The sequence below is a fragment of the Rosa chinensis genome, chromosome 3 (genome assembly GCF_002994745.2).
Source record: "Rosa chinensis cultivar Old Blush chromosome 3, RchiOBHm-V2, whole genome shotgun sequence".
Lineage (NCBI taxonomy): Eukaryota > Viridiplantae > Streptophyta > Magnoliopsida > Rosales > Rosaceae > Rosa > Rosa chinensis.
This window is the reverse complement of record NC_037090.1, coordinates 36,887,995-36,900,571: the sequence shown is the minus strand read 5'-3', so window position 1 is coordinate 36,900,571 and position 12,577 is coordinate 36,887,995. Positions and strand designations below refer to the sequence as shown.

The following is a 12,577-nucleotide window of genomic DNA, read 5'->3' as shown; positions in this document are numbered from 1 at the left end:
ACTGTTTCCCGACAATTTCGGGCAATCGATTTAACTACATGAGATAAGAAAATTAATCCTCTCAACACACTCTACATACTAATATTCTCATTTTTTGGTTTCTGGGTTGTTCTAGTCTCCGTCGCAGCTCGTTTGCACCGGCAACTTCTCCAACACTCTTAGCTTAGTTTCTGTCGCGGCCTTGCTAACTTCAGCCACAATATAGAGTTGGGCTAATATGGCAACTGGCCTGCTTGGGTTAGATTTTGGGTCAAGACGTTGGTCTAACTAGGACCAAAATTAAGAAAGGGTTTTTTAAGCAAATCTCAAATTCATGGCAGTCAAAAAACAACTGGTGGAAACCATTTTTCTGGAAATTGAGGAAATTGAGGTCACCACCTCAGCCAGCCTAAGTGGAGGTTGGTCAGGAGGCCACAGTGAACTTGCTCTTAAGGTTTCCTTGTGATCAATCTCAAATTTCCTCAATTTACATAATGGACTAACTAATGAATATTACATGTTAACCCAAAATAATTACGCGGACAGCCATATAATTGTAGTATTTACAACACTTACTACATGTATATTTTGTTAGATGAGATTATCCAAGATGTTAGACCAGAAAATGTTGTCCAGATTGTCACTGATAATGCATCAGCATTTAAAAAAGCCGGAAGGGAGCTAGAGAAACAATATCAGCTGTACCGGATCCCATGTGCTGCCCACTACATCGATGTGGTGAGTGGTGACTAATGCTTCAGGTCCGCTTCAATTATTCATTGTTCTAATCTAGGCCTAAAGCTCATCTACACACGCTGCTTACATTAACATATTAGGAAACGTAGACCCTGTCTAATCCCTACCAAAATGGTAGGACGGATACCAACTCCTTATATCGAATTCATCTACTTCCTTCAACTTCAACGCAACTTGGAAGTTTCCTTCAATACACCTAAGACCTAATGAGTTCACATATCCACTTTGATGCTAGACAGACCAAATAACAAATGCAATAAAAAAGACTCCATCCATGCAGAGAGGGCTCATTTTCAAAGAAGTTATATAAATTCAAAATAAACATCTATAATTAACTTCATCCAGTACAAATTCTTCAGCAAGATAAACATAGACATAAACATGAACATCCACAAAACCACACGTCACCACCAAAACAAGCATGAAACTGTGACTTTTGTGAATCCTAAAGCATTCTGAAATAGCAACAACATGAAATGGGGAGAGCAATGTTACTCTAAAATCTCCCTCTGCCCCTGAAGCCACCACGCCCACCCCTCGGGGGTCCTCTGCCACCCCCCCTTGGAGGTCCCCTGCCACGATAAACTCCACCTCTGCCGCCACCCCTTGGAGGTCCCCTGCCTCCACGTCCTCCACCTCGAGAAAAAGCTGGTTTCTGTCCCCTGCAACAAATTTTAAATTCAATTCAATGAAGACCAAAAATATCACAAATAGATTACACAAGATACAGACAAACAAAAAGTTACCCACACAAACATTTAAGTGTCAGTCACAACCATGCATATGAGTCGGATGAAAGCCTTTTTGTTTTCCTATTAGAATCAAATAACACCTGATATTCCCATTCGACCCCAATACACAATCCCAAAGAATCCTACTAGAAATAGCAAGAAGTCACCCCAAGAACTTGAAAAAACAATAGTACTTTCAAATAAAACACATTCTATCAACCCACTCCTGTTCTCATGAAACGGGAATGGCAATTGTAGATATGACAAAGAACAAAAGCTCCCAAGAAGTTTCCTGAGAACCATCAGAATTATAAAAAGACAACACAGTTTCAAGATCTCAGCAACATGCTAGAAGAAGAAAAATAATACTTCCAAAAGACAAGATGATATGCAGTAAGGCTATCTATTAAAACACAAGGAATTAGAAAAGAAGAAGATAACCAGATTTCAACTAGGATGCTAGTTCAGACCAAAAAAAAAAACAAGGATGCTAGTAGGAACAAAAACAATATAGAGCATATAGAGGAAGAATAGTTTTGAGATGATGAATAAGGCAACCAAGTGTCTACAAATAGAGTACTGTTGAAAAAAAAAAAAAAAAACTCGTAAAATATCCAAAGATGAAAACTTAGGGCACTAAAACCAAGAATCACAAGAGAATAGATCTTCATTCCCTGCCTTCCTAAACTTCCAAGAAAAAGAGGTCACAAGTAATATGGCATGCAGTTGTTTGTGTTGTTTGTTACAAGGCACATGATGTCTCATTACAGTAGGAACACAAATGAACAAGAAAGTGAAGCATACTTGGGCTGTGGAAGAAATCTTGCAAGAGGAAGAAGCTTCGCTGGGTCAATATAGAACTTATCACCCTGTGAATATGAAGTTGCCACAATGCCTTCCATCACTTTGACCGAGAAGTACTGCAATTATACCACAAAGTAAGCATATCACATGTCAACACTAAGCACAAGCTACAAGGAGTTGACATCATAAAGAGCGACAAGAGAACTCACAGATTCATTAATTGGGCCAAAAATTTCATCGACTTTGCCTATCTGAGTCTTGTTCTGCAGATAGATTGGGGCATTGAAATAGGGTATCTTCTCATGTGTGAGCTTTGTGACAGCATCACCCTCACATGCATGAACAAACGTTGAAACCTCTGCATACCCAAAATCGAAAATGTATCACTACAGCAATCAATGAATCAATAAACCATGTTGTAAGAAAAATAAATCTCTAGGAACAGAAAAAATGAAACACAGAGACATCTTTCACCAACTCAAAGATTATTTTGTTATCAAAGCGTACAACCATAAAAACTGAAACGAATAAAAACACAATGACGAAGAGGAAAAGTTGAGAGAAGAATGAACATACCTACCACTTCCGAAGGAGGGCCTTCGTCGCGGAAGCCACCACGGCCACCTCTGAAGTCTCCGCCGCCGCGGCCTCTGAAACCTCCGCCACCGCGGTTGCCTCTGAAACTACCGCCACCTCTGGGAGGTCGCATGATGATGATTTTGGTTGATTGAGGAGGAGGGTGAGAGTGATGCTCTCTAGGGCGACGCTCTGTTTGGGAGAAGGGAGGGCTGCGCTTTAAGACGACTCAAAGGGTTCTAGTGGGTTTAGGGTTTTGATAGGGCTATGTTCAGCTTTAAATGACTAAAATACCACTGCTCTATTTTCAAAAATAATTTGTTATATATATCACTGCTCTAAGGGCAACTCCAACCCTGGGGTGCCAAACCAAAATTTTGCCAATTATAAGACTTTTCTTCTCCAACCTTGTATTTTTGGTGGATCTGGTCCTATAAATATGGGACTTGGGCTCATTTGTAGTCTCATATTTGAGACAAATCCAAGTCCAAGACTCAGCACTGTTGCCCGGGACCACACTTTCTGATTACCCAGCCCAATATGCGGCCTGACTCGCTGGAAGACTTAGGTGGGCAGCACTCGCAGAAGGGAGAATAGCGGAGGAGGAAGACGCGCCAACTTGCGCTGGAGAGAGAAAAAGCACATGCAGGTTGTCTGCTGCAGTGGGCCCCGCATCTCGATTCTGTCTGCTGCCGACCGTTGGCACACTCAACGGTCACTAAATGCACGGCTGAGATCGCTCCATTTTGAAAATGGACGGTCTGATGTTGGCTTCTTTTTTTTTTTTACACTGAACGGATCTATTTCGATCTGATGGCTCAGATTTGAGGGAAAAAAAACTTATCAACGGCTGTTATTAAATGAAAGGTTATTATTTCATTTTTGTTCCAAAAAAATAAAAAAATAAATACCAGAAAATTATGGGAAAAAAATATATATGTTGGAACAGTAAAATATAGGAAATTCTATAAATACCAACTCATTCTTTTCTATTTTCTCACACCAAATATCCTCCATCTCCTTCACAATTTCCCATTCATTAACCCATCTTCTTGTTCTTAAATATATCTTCCTTTTTTTTTTCTTGGAAAAAATGGCTCCAAGAGGGGATTCTTGGAGGCACAATGAAGAAGTTATTCTTTGCCAAGCTTGGATCACCGTTGGGGGTGATGGTTGCGTCAGAAAAGATCAAAAGTCGGACTTATTGTGGAGTCGTGTGGCGGAGGAGTACAATGCTCACAAACCGGCAGGTTGCATGGATAGAACACATTCTAGTTGCCACGCTCGTTGGAAGAAAATAAGTCCGGCATGTATGAAGTGGCGTCAAGCTCTTAACAAGGTCGAACACTTTCAACGAAGAAGCGGCGAAAATATGGAGGACACTACGTCAATAAACTCATCAGACGACAGAATAGTTGTTTTCTGTTGTCTGAAAAATTTTAACAACAGAATGGAAAAATTCTGTTGTTTGAATATAGTGATATACCATAGTAAATTCGTTTTGAGAAAAATGATACGTTTCAGACAACAGATTTCTGTTGTACATTCAATGGAGATTCATTTAGTCCTGATTGTGTATAAAAATGGTACGTTTCAGACAACAGATTTCTGTTGTACATTCAATGGAGATTCATTTAGTCCTGATTGTGTATTACCTATTTGTTTTTTTTGGCACAACGTAAAGTGGAATTGGATGCACACTTCAAAGAAAAATCCCCCCCTCCCCTCGAAATTTATCAAACTGAAAACCTCCATAGCAAACTTCTCTCTTTGCTCTCGACCAAAGGTCCAAAACCATCGAACTGGAAATCTAGCGCCCTCAACCAAAATTTCTTGCGAAATCTTCGCTCAATCACTTGTAATCCAGCACCCTCAGCTCATAATACTGAAAGCCCAGAAGAACCTCACCCATCTCGCTCCAAATAAAATCTCATTTCATATCTAAAACCTATGGGGTGACCTCCCTCTGAAAACCTATGCTCTCCCTCTCTCTGGGTGTCTCTTCATCGTTGTCGTCTCTCTCTCTCTCTCCTCGATGGCACCGGCACTCTCCCTCTCCCCTTGACGGTCGACGACGCTCGCTCTTCTCGACAAGTGACGGCTAAGTCCCTCTCTCAAATCAAGAACTTGATCTGTTCCTCTCTCTCAGATTCGATCAATAGCATTCTGGGTTTTTAATTCTTGTTCTTTTGTGAAATAATCTACTAGTAATATATTGTATATCTGCTAGTTTCTAAGACTGCTCGTTTCGTTGGTTTTTATGTGATGATGAGTTTTGAATTTTGATTATGTGTGTATGTTTTGCTTTGAATTGATATTTGATGATATAGAACGGTAAATCTGATAGTAATTGCTTTGAAATTGTTGTTGAACTATGCTCTGCGCCTCTGGGTATATAGATCCTCAGTGAAACTTTTGAATTTTTGGGGGTTTGATTTATGTTAAGATTGCAGGCTACGATTGGAATTGATTTTCTGTCAAAAACGATGTAGCTTAAAGATCGGACAGTTCGTTTGCAGGTTTCGTTTGAATATTGGTAATCTGAACTCTTAGAATTGTGGAAGTCCTGATTTGGTACAAGTATTATGGAAACATGATAGACTCTTTGCAAAAGACTGGATTTTTTTGGCCCCCTTAGCTCTATAAATGACTCGGTTATCTGCATTTTCAATGTCCCCTTAAGAATTAAGATGGTCACTGAAGAAATTTTAAACTTATCTTGGCAGTGCACAACTGATCTGTTTCTTACATTGGCCTTGATATGAGTGCGTGATGCATGTTTCAACTGTCATAATATGGGCTTTGTAATTATTTGGACAGGCTGTATCTATGTATATTGTATTTGCTTCTCCTTGCATACCTACCTTTTGACAGGACTGGACCACAACCCATTGATTTAGAATGTGTTTTGCTCATAATACGTCGTAACCTTGAGTATCCTCTGATCATTTTGTTGCTTGTTCTGTACAGATTGGTGAGGAAGATTGTGAACCTGGACAATCATATTGCAGGAGCCATAAGTGTGCAATATTGTCTGTCGGTTTACACCTAATGCCAAAACTGTAAAGCAGTTTAAAGAGAAGATAGATGATGAATATTGAGTGAACATGTATGTACTTTTCAGGACACTTCATTTTATAAAGTATTTGTTATTGAATTTGCATATCATAACAAAAACTTTTTCCAATGATAACCGATCTGTACAGAACAAGCATTTACTTTCCTTAGCTAAAGACAGCTAGGGAAGCAGCAAAATTTGCAGTTACAGGAAGTGCTATTGGAGTTGTATCAACTGCTGGACTTGCGTGGAAATATTCAAGGAGTTTGCATGGTAATCAACTTCCTCTTCTTTTCAGGGTTAATTAACATACTCTTCTGTTTGAACAAGTACGTAATAGCAATTTCAACCGAACCAAAAAAAGAAAGAAAGTAGGAATATAGATGAGATCTGTCTGGTTACTTGTTTCTAGCTTCTGTGTAGTCAAATATATTATCACTATATAGTGTAAAAGTAAATATTGCCCCTATTATTACTGACTAGTCTGGTCCCTTCTTCCTCGGTGGAATTTCAAGTTCTGTTGTTCATTCTTTCATTTTGATGTTTCTTATGTCTTCTTACCCGCATTTACTTGTAGTACACACAAGCTTTTACTCTTTTGTTCTCTTATGCTAACCTTGTATATGCGTCTGGATGTGTTTCCAATAAACTATTTCTGTTAAAAAAGAAGTGCAAACCAGGAGATGGTAACTTTGACATCATGTCCTGCAATTATATACAGTGCACGATGTATCGGTGAGGATGATTGTGAACCTGGACAATCACATTGCAGGAGCCACATATGTGCAATATCTATATACCATGAGCTTAGTATGTTTATGAATTGGCTTCCTCTGCAGCTGGCTTTGCTTATCTCGGTATACCCTACTTTTACATCATATTATTTATTGTTATATGATAAATAAACAACTGCATATGACAAGCTAGTATCTTCTTTGGCAGCGTCAAGTTCTACTTCCATGGTAGCTTTAGCTAGCCATGTTTAGTGCTTGAAGCTATGGAAGTGATTTAGTCCATCTTTATCTATCATCTGCATCACACATCCTGAAATAGTCGGCTACGAAATGCTTTTGTCATTTCTCTATATTGGGTTATAGTATGTCATAGTAAGTACATAAGAGGGTTTTTAGATATTAACAGTCCCAATGTAACCCATAGATGAGCTTACTGCAATATCAGTAACAAAGGCGGGTTGTGTTTTTTCATCTGAACTAAATTATGGAAAATTCGTCTAGCATTTTGGTATTATTTGGATGGAAATTGTTTAGTATACATTAAATACTTATACTTCCATTCATACTCCCACAAATATGTAGCTCTGCTGTTAGGAATATCTTTTGGCATTTCAGGTTATTAAGCCATGCTTTGTATTTGCAATTGACTAGTTTATGAATAAAAAGTAATTGAGCAATGAGTACATGATCTCTAACTCTTTGTTTGTACTTGCAGTTTTTGCCCTTGGAAAGTTAATGAATAAAAAGGAAGATGAGAGTCAGCTTTCTGCAATTGCAAGGTATTGTGGAACATAATATATTTATTTCCAGGGGGCTGCTCTTCATTAACAATTTTGTGCATGCAGGCAAGGTTCAGGCAGTGCTTTAGAGGAGACTTGAAAGTGCCAATCATATATCAGCTTTATTTAGCAAAGGTATTGGATTATGTGGTTGGTCGAAAGCTTAAGAAAGATGAAGTGTGGCTAGTCGAGAGAGCAGTTTAGAGCACTAGATGATCTGGTATTTTCATATTATGTGGGTTTAACTTGTAGAATTATAGTTTGATTGATTGATGTAATGGGACTTGGATAGTTGTACATTTTCAAATGAAATTAATTATAGTGATAATGTGATTGAAGTGTTTCTCTTTCATAAATTACAATTAAATTTTGTAGACCAGATTTCTTAATATGGTGTTGTGCAACTGCTCTTGCTAAGACATACAAACCAAATAAAGCTGACATCCAAACCAATATCAAACAACAGAATTCAAGCAAATTTATGTTGTTAACAGTCATTTACATCGACATATAATTGTCGTTTCTAATTGAATCACACAACAGAAAAACCCAAGAATTGTCATTTCTAATTGAATCACACAACAGAAAAACCCAAGAAAGTACAAGCTTCTATATATTTGGACGACATATTTCTGTCATTTTAATACAAAAGAAACAATATAACATGAAAAATTTATGTTGTCCACAATTGATTCACACAATAGAAAAAATCCAAGATAGTTCAAATCTCCATATATTCACATAACAGATTTCTGTTCTGTTGTCTTAATGAAATACAAATGATAGAGATTTATGAAAAGATGTTGTGTAGAATCCTATATAACAACATATAACTGTCGTTTCGTTACATCTTCAACCACAGAAAGTTATAATTCAGGATATCTCAACATAATCAGACAACAGATTATTGGCCGGCCTATGTTGTTTGAGTGAAATATAGATCACGGGTAATATCTGTCCTCTGAAGGCCTAAGAGATATCAGCCTACTAGACAATAGAAATTTTTTGAATCAGACAACAGTCCTCGGCTGTTGTCTGATGAGTTTATTGACATAGTGGGACGAGGTAATTATATTGAAATATGTTTAATAATGATTATATTTTTATTTCTCATGTAGTTGTTAAAAGTAAAATTGTTAGTTGCTTAGTTTATTGATCGATTTATACTAAGCCAATGTCATTTTTTTAATATTTTATTTACTTAATATTATATGTAGCTCATGAATGTTAAATCAACGTACTACGACTCGGAAGATTGTGATTTTTTGTTTGACCATTGTTGGCAATACTTGGGAAAACGCCATCAATGGATAACACCTACTTTAGTGTTCCTAATCATGTCAACTTGGATGACGATGGAACACCCACTACTGAGGATGAGCTTCCGTCATCAAGAAAGGCACGTCCTCAAGGACAGAAAGCACAGAAGCTAGCTAAGAAAAAAAAAGCAATAAGCAGGATGCGGATGGCCTACGCGTTCAAATGCAGAAATGTTATGAACAAACAGAACGCAAGTACCAACAAAGGCAAAGACAGTTTGAGGAAGGTCAACTAATTGAGCAACGCGCTGAGGATGCTCGCACGATGCAGGTGGATCCATCAATTTTCACCCCAAGAAAGAGGAGTTATTGGGAGAGGAAGCAACAACAAATAATTGATAAGGAGGCAGAAACTTCAAGCATCCCGGAACAATCTCAAGATCCTACACCCCCTGAAGGAGACAACACAAGAGCTTGACCACTTATGATCCACTTGGCGAGACATCTTGGATGTAATTAATATTGTTAGTTGCTTTGAATGGTTTGTGTTTTAATTTATGATAATAACAATTATTTTGTTTAGTAGATCATCTTCGAAAAAAAATATTGAACTTTTATTTTCATAATAAAGCACACCACACAAATTAAAAGCATACAATACAAAGTGAAAGCACACAATACAAAGTAACAGCACACAACACAAATTAAAAGCACACAACTAAAGTAGGCCATGACCACTTATCATGACAACATGACCACTTATTGAAAGCACAAAAAAAAAAACTCCTCACTGCTGGTTCTGATCAGCTTGTAACTTCATGGTCCATAGGTGATCGACTAGATCGTCTTGGAGGTTTTTATTCATCACTGGACATCTAACCTCCCTATAACGACGCAAGAATTGATTTAGTTATTGCGGATTGCAATGAACATCGGTGTCCATTTCTGGTCTCTTATATATCTCTGCTTTCCTTGGTCTGGTTGGGATATCATCCGGATCAAATGGTTGTGCTGCATCTTCATCACGCTCATCTTCAACAATCATATTGTGCAAGATAATGCACGTCATCATGATGTATTGAAGGTTCTCCTTACTCCACCCATGAGCTGGTCCTCTTATGATTGCCCAACGAGCTTGGAGAATACCAAATGCTCTCTGCACGTCTTTTCTGTATGCTTCCTGCATCCTTGTGAAATGTTGTGTCTGCGGCGACCTCGGGTTTCGGATTGCTTGTACAAATGACCCCCACTTAGGGTATATGCCATCAACTAGGTAATAACATTGACGATAATGCCTATTACGTACCTGGTAGCTCACTTCAGGGGTTTCACCAACGCATTGGGCATTGAACAACGGTGAACATCCAAGGACGTTAATATCATTAAGGGAACCTGGAAGTCCGAAGAAGGCATGCCAAATCCAAGTATCGTAGGAGGCCACCGCCTCTAAGATGATTGTCGGTTTCCCTCTGTAGCTAGTATACTGCCCTACCCATCCGGTGGGACAATTTTTCCACTGCCAGTGCATACAATCAAGGCTACCGACCATCCCCGGGAATCCCCGTTCTTCAGCTTTGTCAAGCAGCCTTCGCAAGTCTGCCGGTGTTGGTCGGCGGAGGTAAGTCTCATGGTACACATTCCAGATTGCTTTTGTGAAGTGCTCGAAAATCTCAATGGCAATGGTCTGCAATATCTAGATAATCATCGCAGAAATCAGCTGTGATGCCATACGCGAGCATTCTCATAGCGCATGTCAGCTTTTGTTTAGTGGATAAGCTTAGTCTCCCACAAGCATCTCTTGTTTGAACAAAATATGGGTCGTAGTTGGCCACGTCGCGCATCATCTTGTCAAAGACCCAAGGTTGCATTCTATATCACCTACGAAATATGTTTGGTTCATACTTGCACGGATCCTTGAAGTATTGAGCTTTGAGTCGAAGATCCATCAACTCTCGATCCCTGGCCTTATAGGTACGACCTTCTGAAGAACCACCCCATTGTGAATCCTCATCTTCCAGAGTTTGGATTTGCAAGGCAGCGGCAGACATCATCAAGGCTCGTCGACGACTTCTCGTGACGGCCTCTTCTTGATCTTTCTGCAATCATTTCGTCAAACGATTCATTGCAGAAATGGTTTGACAAAATCAAAACGGAAAAGAAAGAAAGATTTGTGTGATTTGGGTATGAGAAGTGTTTGTGAATTTGTGAGAGATGAGGATGACAATGACCCCATATTTATGGATGGTTTGAGTTCATATCATTAGATAAGATATGACACATGGCGGACAAAGAATCAACCGTAATTTGGACAACCAATTAGAGATTGATACGTGGGGCTGAAATCACATTGAAATTCGGCTGTTTGGCATATATGCCGACACAAAACATCAAAATATCTTCTAAATAATTAGATTCTTTGTCGTATGTGCCGACACTTTTGTTGTATATGCCGACACAAACAAAAAAAAAAAAAAATTCATTAAATAATAAGAATAATTTTTAAATATTATGATCTAAATATAAAGATTCTTACTCGTATGTGCCGACACTTTTGTCGTATATGCCGACAAAAAAAAATTAAAATATTTTTTTAATTCATTAAATAATAAGAAGAATTTTAAATATTATGATAAAATGTTAAATTATTTTTTTTACCTTATTTAATTAAATTAACATATTTGTAATATAATATTCATCAAAATTATACTCATATTATATTTTAGTGAAGAATAGTGAAAATAGCACCCCCATATAGCACCTCATGGTTGGAGATGAGAATTGAGTCTTATATGAATAGTGCAACAAGGGGGTGCTAAAATGAGAATAGCACCCCCAAATGGTGCCTATGGTTGGAGTTGCCCTAAGTACACAGTATTTGACGTTTTGATTAATGACATACAATAGTTTTCTTTTTTCTTTTCTTTTTTGTGTTGCATTAAAGAGACTACGACTCCTTGCACTAAAGTTAAGATTATTTTTGCCAAGGAGTTGGCAACAAAGTTGGTTTCGCTAAAAATGTGGTTAAACTTGATATCTTTAAAATATGTTGCAAGCTTCTTAATGTCTTCAATGACGGACTCAAGCCTCCAAATCTCTAAGGAATAGATAACTGACAAGTAATGCATTTAACAAGAGTCTTGGAGTCACCTTCTACTTGATATAATTTTGTAAGTCTTGACAAAAGGTCATCATGAAGAGCAATGGCTTTCAATGAATATTAATGTCTTAGTTCTTGCGAGAGAAAGAAGCTTCGCTAACTCCACCGTCTATGCTAGTTAGAGATACTAGATCTGGAAAAGAAAAATTTGAATCACGTCCATTTACAACAAAATTCAAATCAATTACCTCACTTTTAAGTCGTGCACATCGCAGCCTAACTCCCCAACAAGCAGTAGTAACTTGGTTACTATCTTCTACGACACCCATCAAACCAAATCTCTTTCTCAAGAGGATTTCATAGTGATCCAAAACCCATGCCTAAACATGAAGTCAGCGCACACATAACAGTCCTTCAAAAATTCGCCAAAATCATCAAGTGTTTGTCGAAAGTCGCGATGTTGAGAGACCACAAAATGGTGGTATGATTAGGAGAGGGAACCCCTTCCTAACCGGCCTAAGTTCGATGTCATTCGACATCGCTGAGATCCCAAGTCTTGACGGCTAGGGATTGGGAGGGAAAGGAGCAAACCGCTCTTCATTCCTCTTTAATTTGGCTTCATATTATATTGAAAGGATTTTCGCTAAATACAACCCATTAAATAAGGGGATGAAATCTACACTCTCCATTTTACAATTCACCACTCATTTTTTTCCCTTTTGATTGAAACTTTTTTTATTTTTTATAAAGGACTAGTGCGGCTGCCCTCAAGCCTTGATTAATTAAACTGTTTAATACAAGGGG

General features: G+C 38.2%; 2 protein-coding genes across 2 annotated transcripts; both read right to left on the bottom strand.

Annotated features, from left to right (window-relative positions):
* Window positions 1–1,034: 1,034 nt before the first annotated feature.
* LOC112193188 (putative H/ACA ribonucleoprotein complex subunit 1-like protein 1) lies at window positions 1,035–3,101 on the bottom strand. The gene is made up of 4 exons (XM_024333261.2): window positions 2,847–3,101; window positions 2,480–2,628; window positions 2,271–2,386; window positions 1,035–1,397 (listed from the first exon to the last, which is right to left on the bottom strand). The coding sequence occupies exons 1-4, from the start codon at window positions 2,977–2,979 to the stop codon at window positions 1,232–1,234; spliced, it is 564 nt and encodes a 187-aa protein (XP_024189029.1). The 5' UTR covers window positions 2,980–3,101; the 3' UTR covers window positions 1,035–1,231.
* A 6,485-nt stretch (window positions 3,102–9,586) lies between these two features.
* Window positions 9,587–12,312, bottom strand: LOC112194523 (protein ALP1-like). Its single transcript, XM_024334752.1, has 3 exons — window positions 12,286–12,312; window positions 12,022–12,153; window positions 9,587–10,369 (listed from the first exon to the last, which is right to left on the bottom strand). The coding sequence occupies exons 1-3, from the start codon at window positions 12,310–12,312 to the stop codon at window positions 9,587–9,589; spliced, it is 942 nt and encodes a 313-aa protein (XP_024190520.1).
* Window positions 12,313–12,577: the final 265 nt, after the last annotated feature.

Excerpts from the sequence above, each read along its gene's own strand:
- LOC112193188 (XM_024333261.2), bottom strand. The coding sequence starts at position 2,979 with ATGCGACCTCCCAGAGGTGGCGGTAGTTTCAGAGGCAACCGCGGTGGC. Across the intron at positions 2,629-2,846 it reads CCCTCCTTCGGAAGTGGTAG|AGGTTTCAACGTTTGTTCAT; the intron begins GTATGTTCATTC and ends TTGGGTATGCAG. Across the intron at positions 2,387-2,479 it reads TTGGCCCAATTAATGAATCT|TACTTCTCGGTCAAAGTGAT; the intron begins GTGAGTTCTCTT and ends GTATAATTGCAG.
- LOC112194523 (XM_024334752.1), bottom strand. The coding sequence starts at position 12,312 with ATGTCGAATGACATCGAACTTAGGCCG. Across the intron at positions 12,154-12,285 it reads ATGACATCGAACTTAGGCCG|GCATGGGTTTTGGATCACTA; the intron begins GTTAGGAAGGGG and ends CTTCATGTTTAG. Across the intron at positions 10,370-12,021 it reads GTGCACGACTTAAAAGTGAG|ATATTGCAGACCATTGCCAT; the intron begins GTAATTGATTTG and ends ATGATTATCTAG.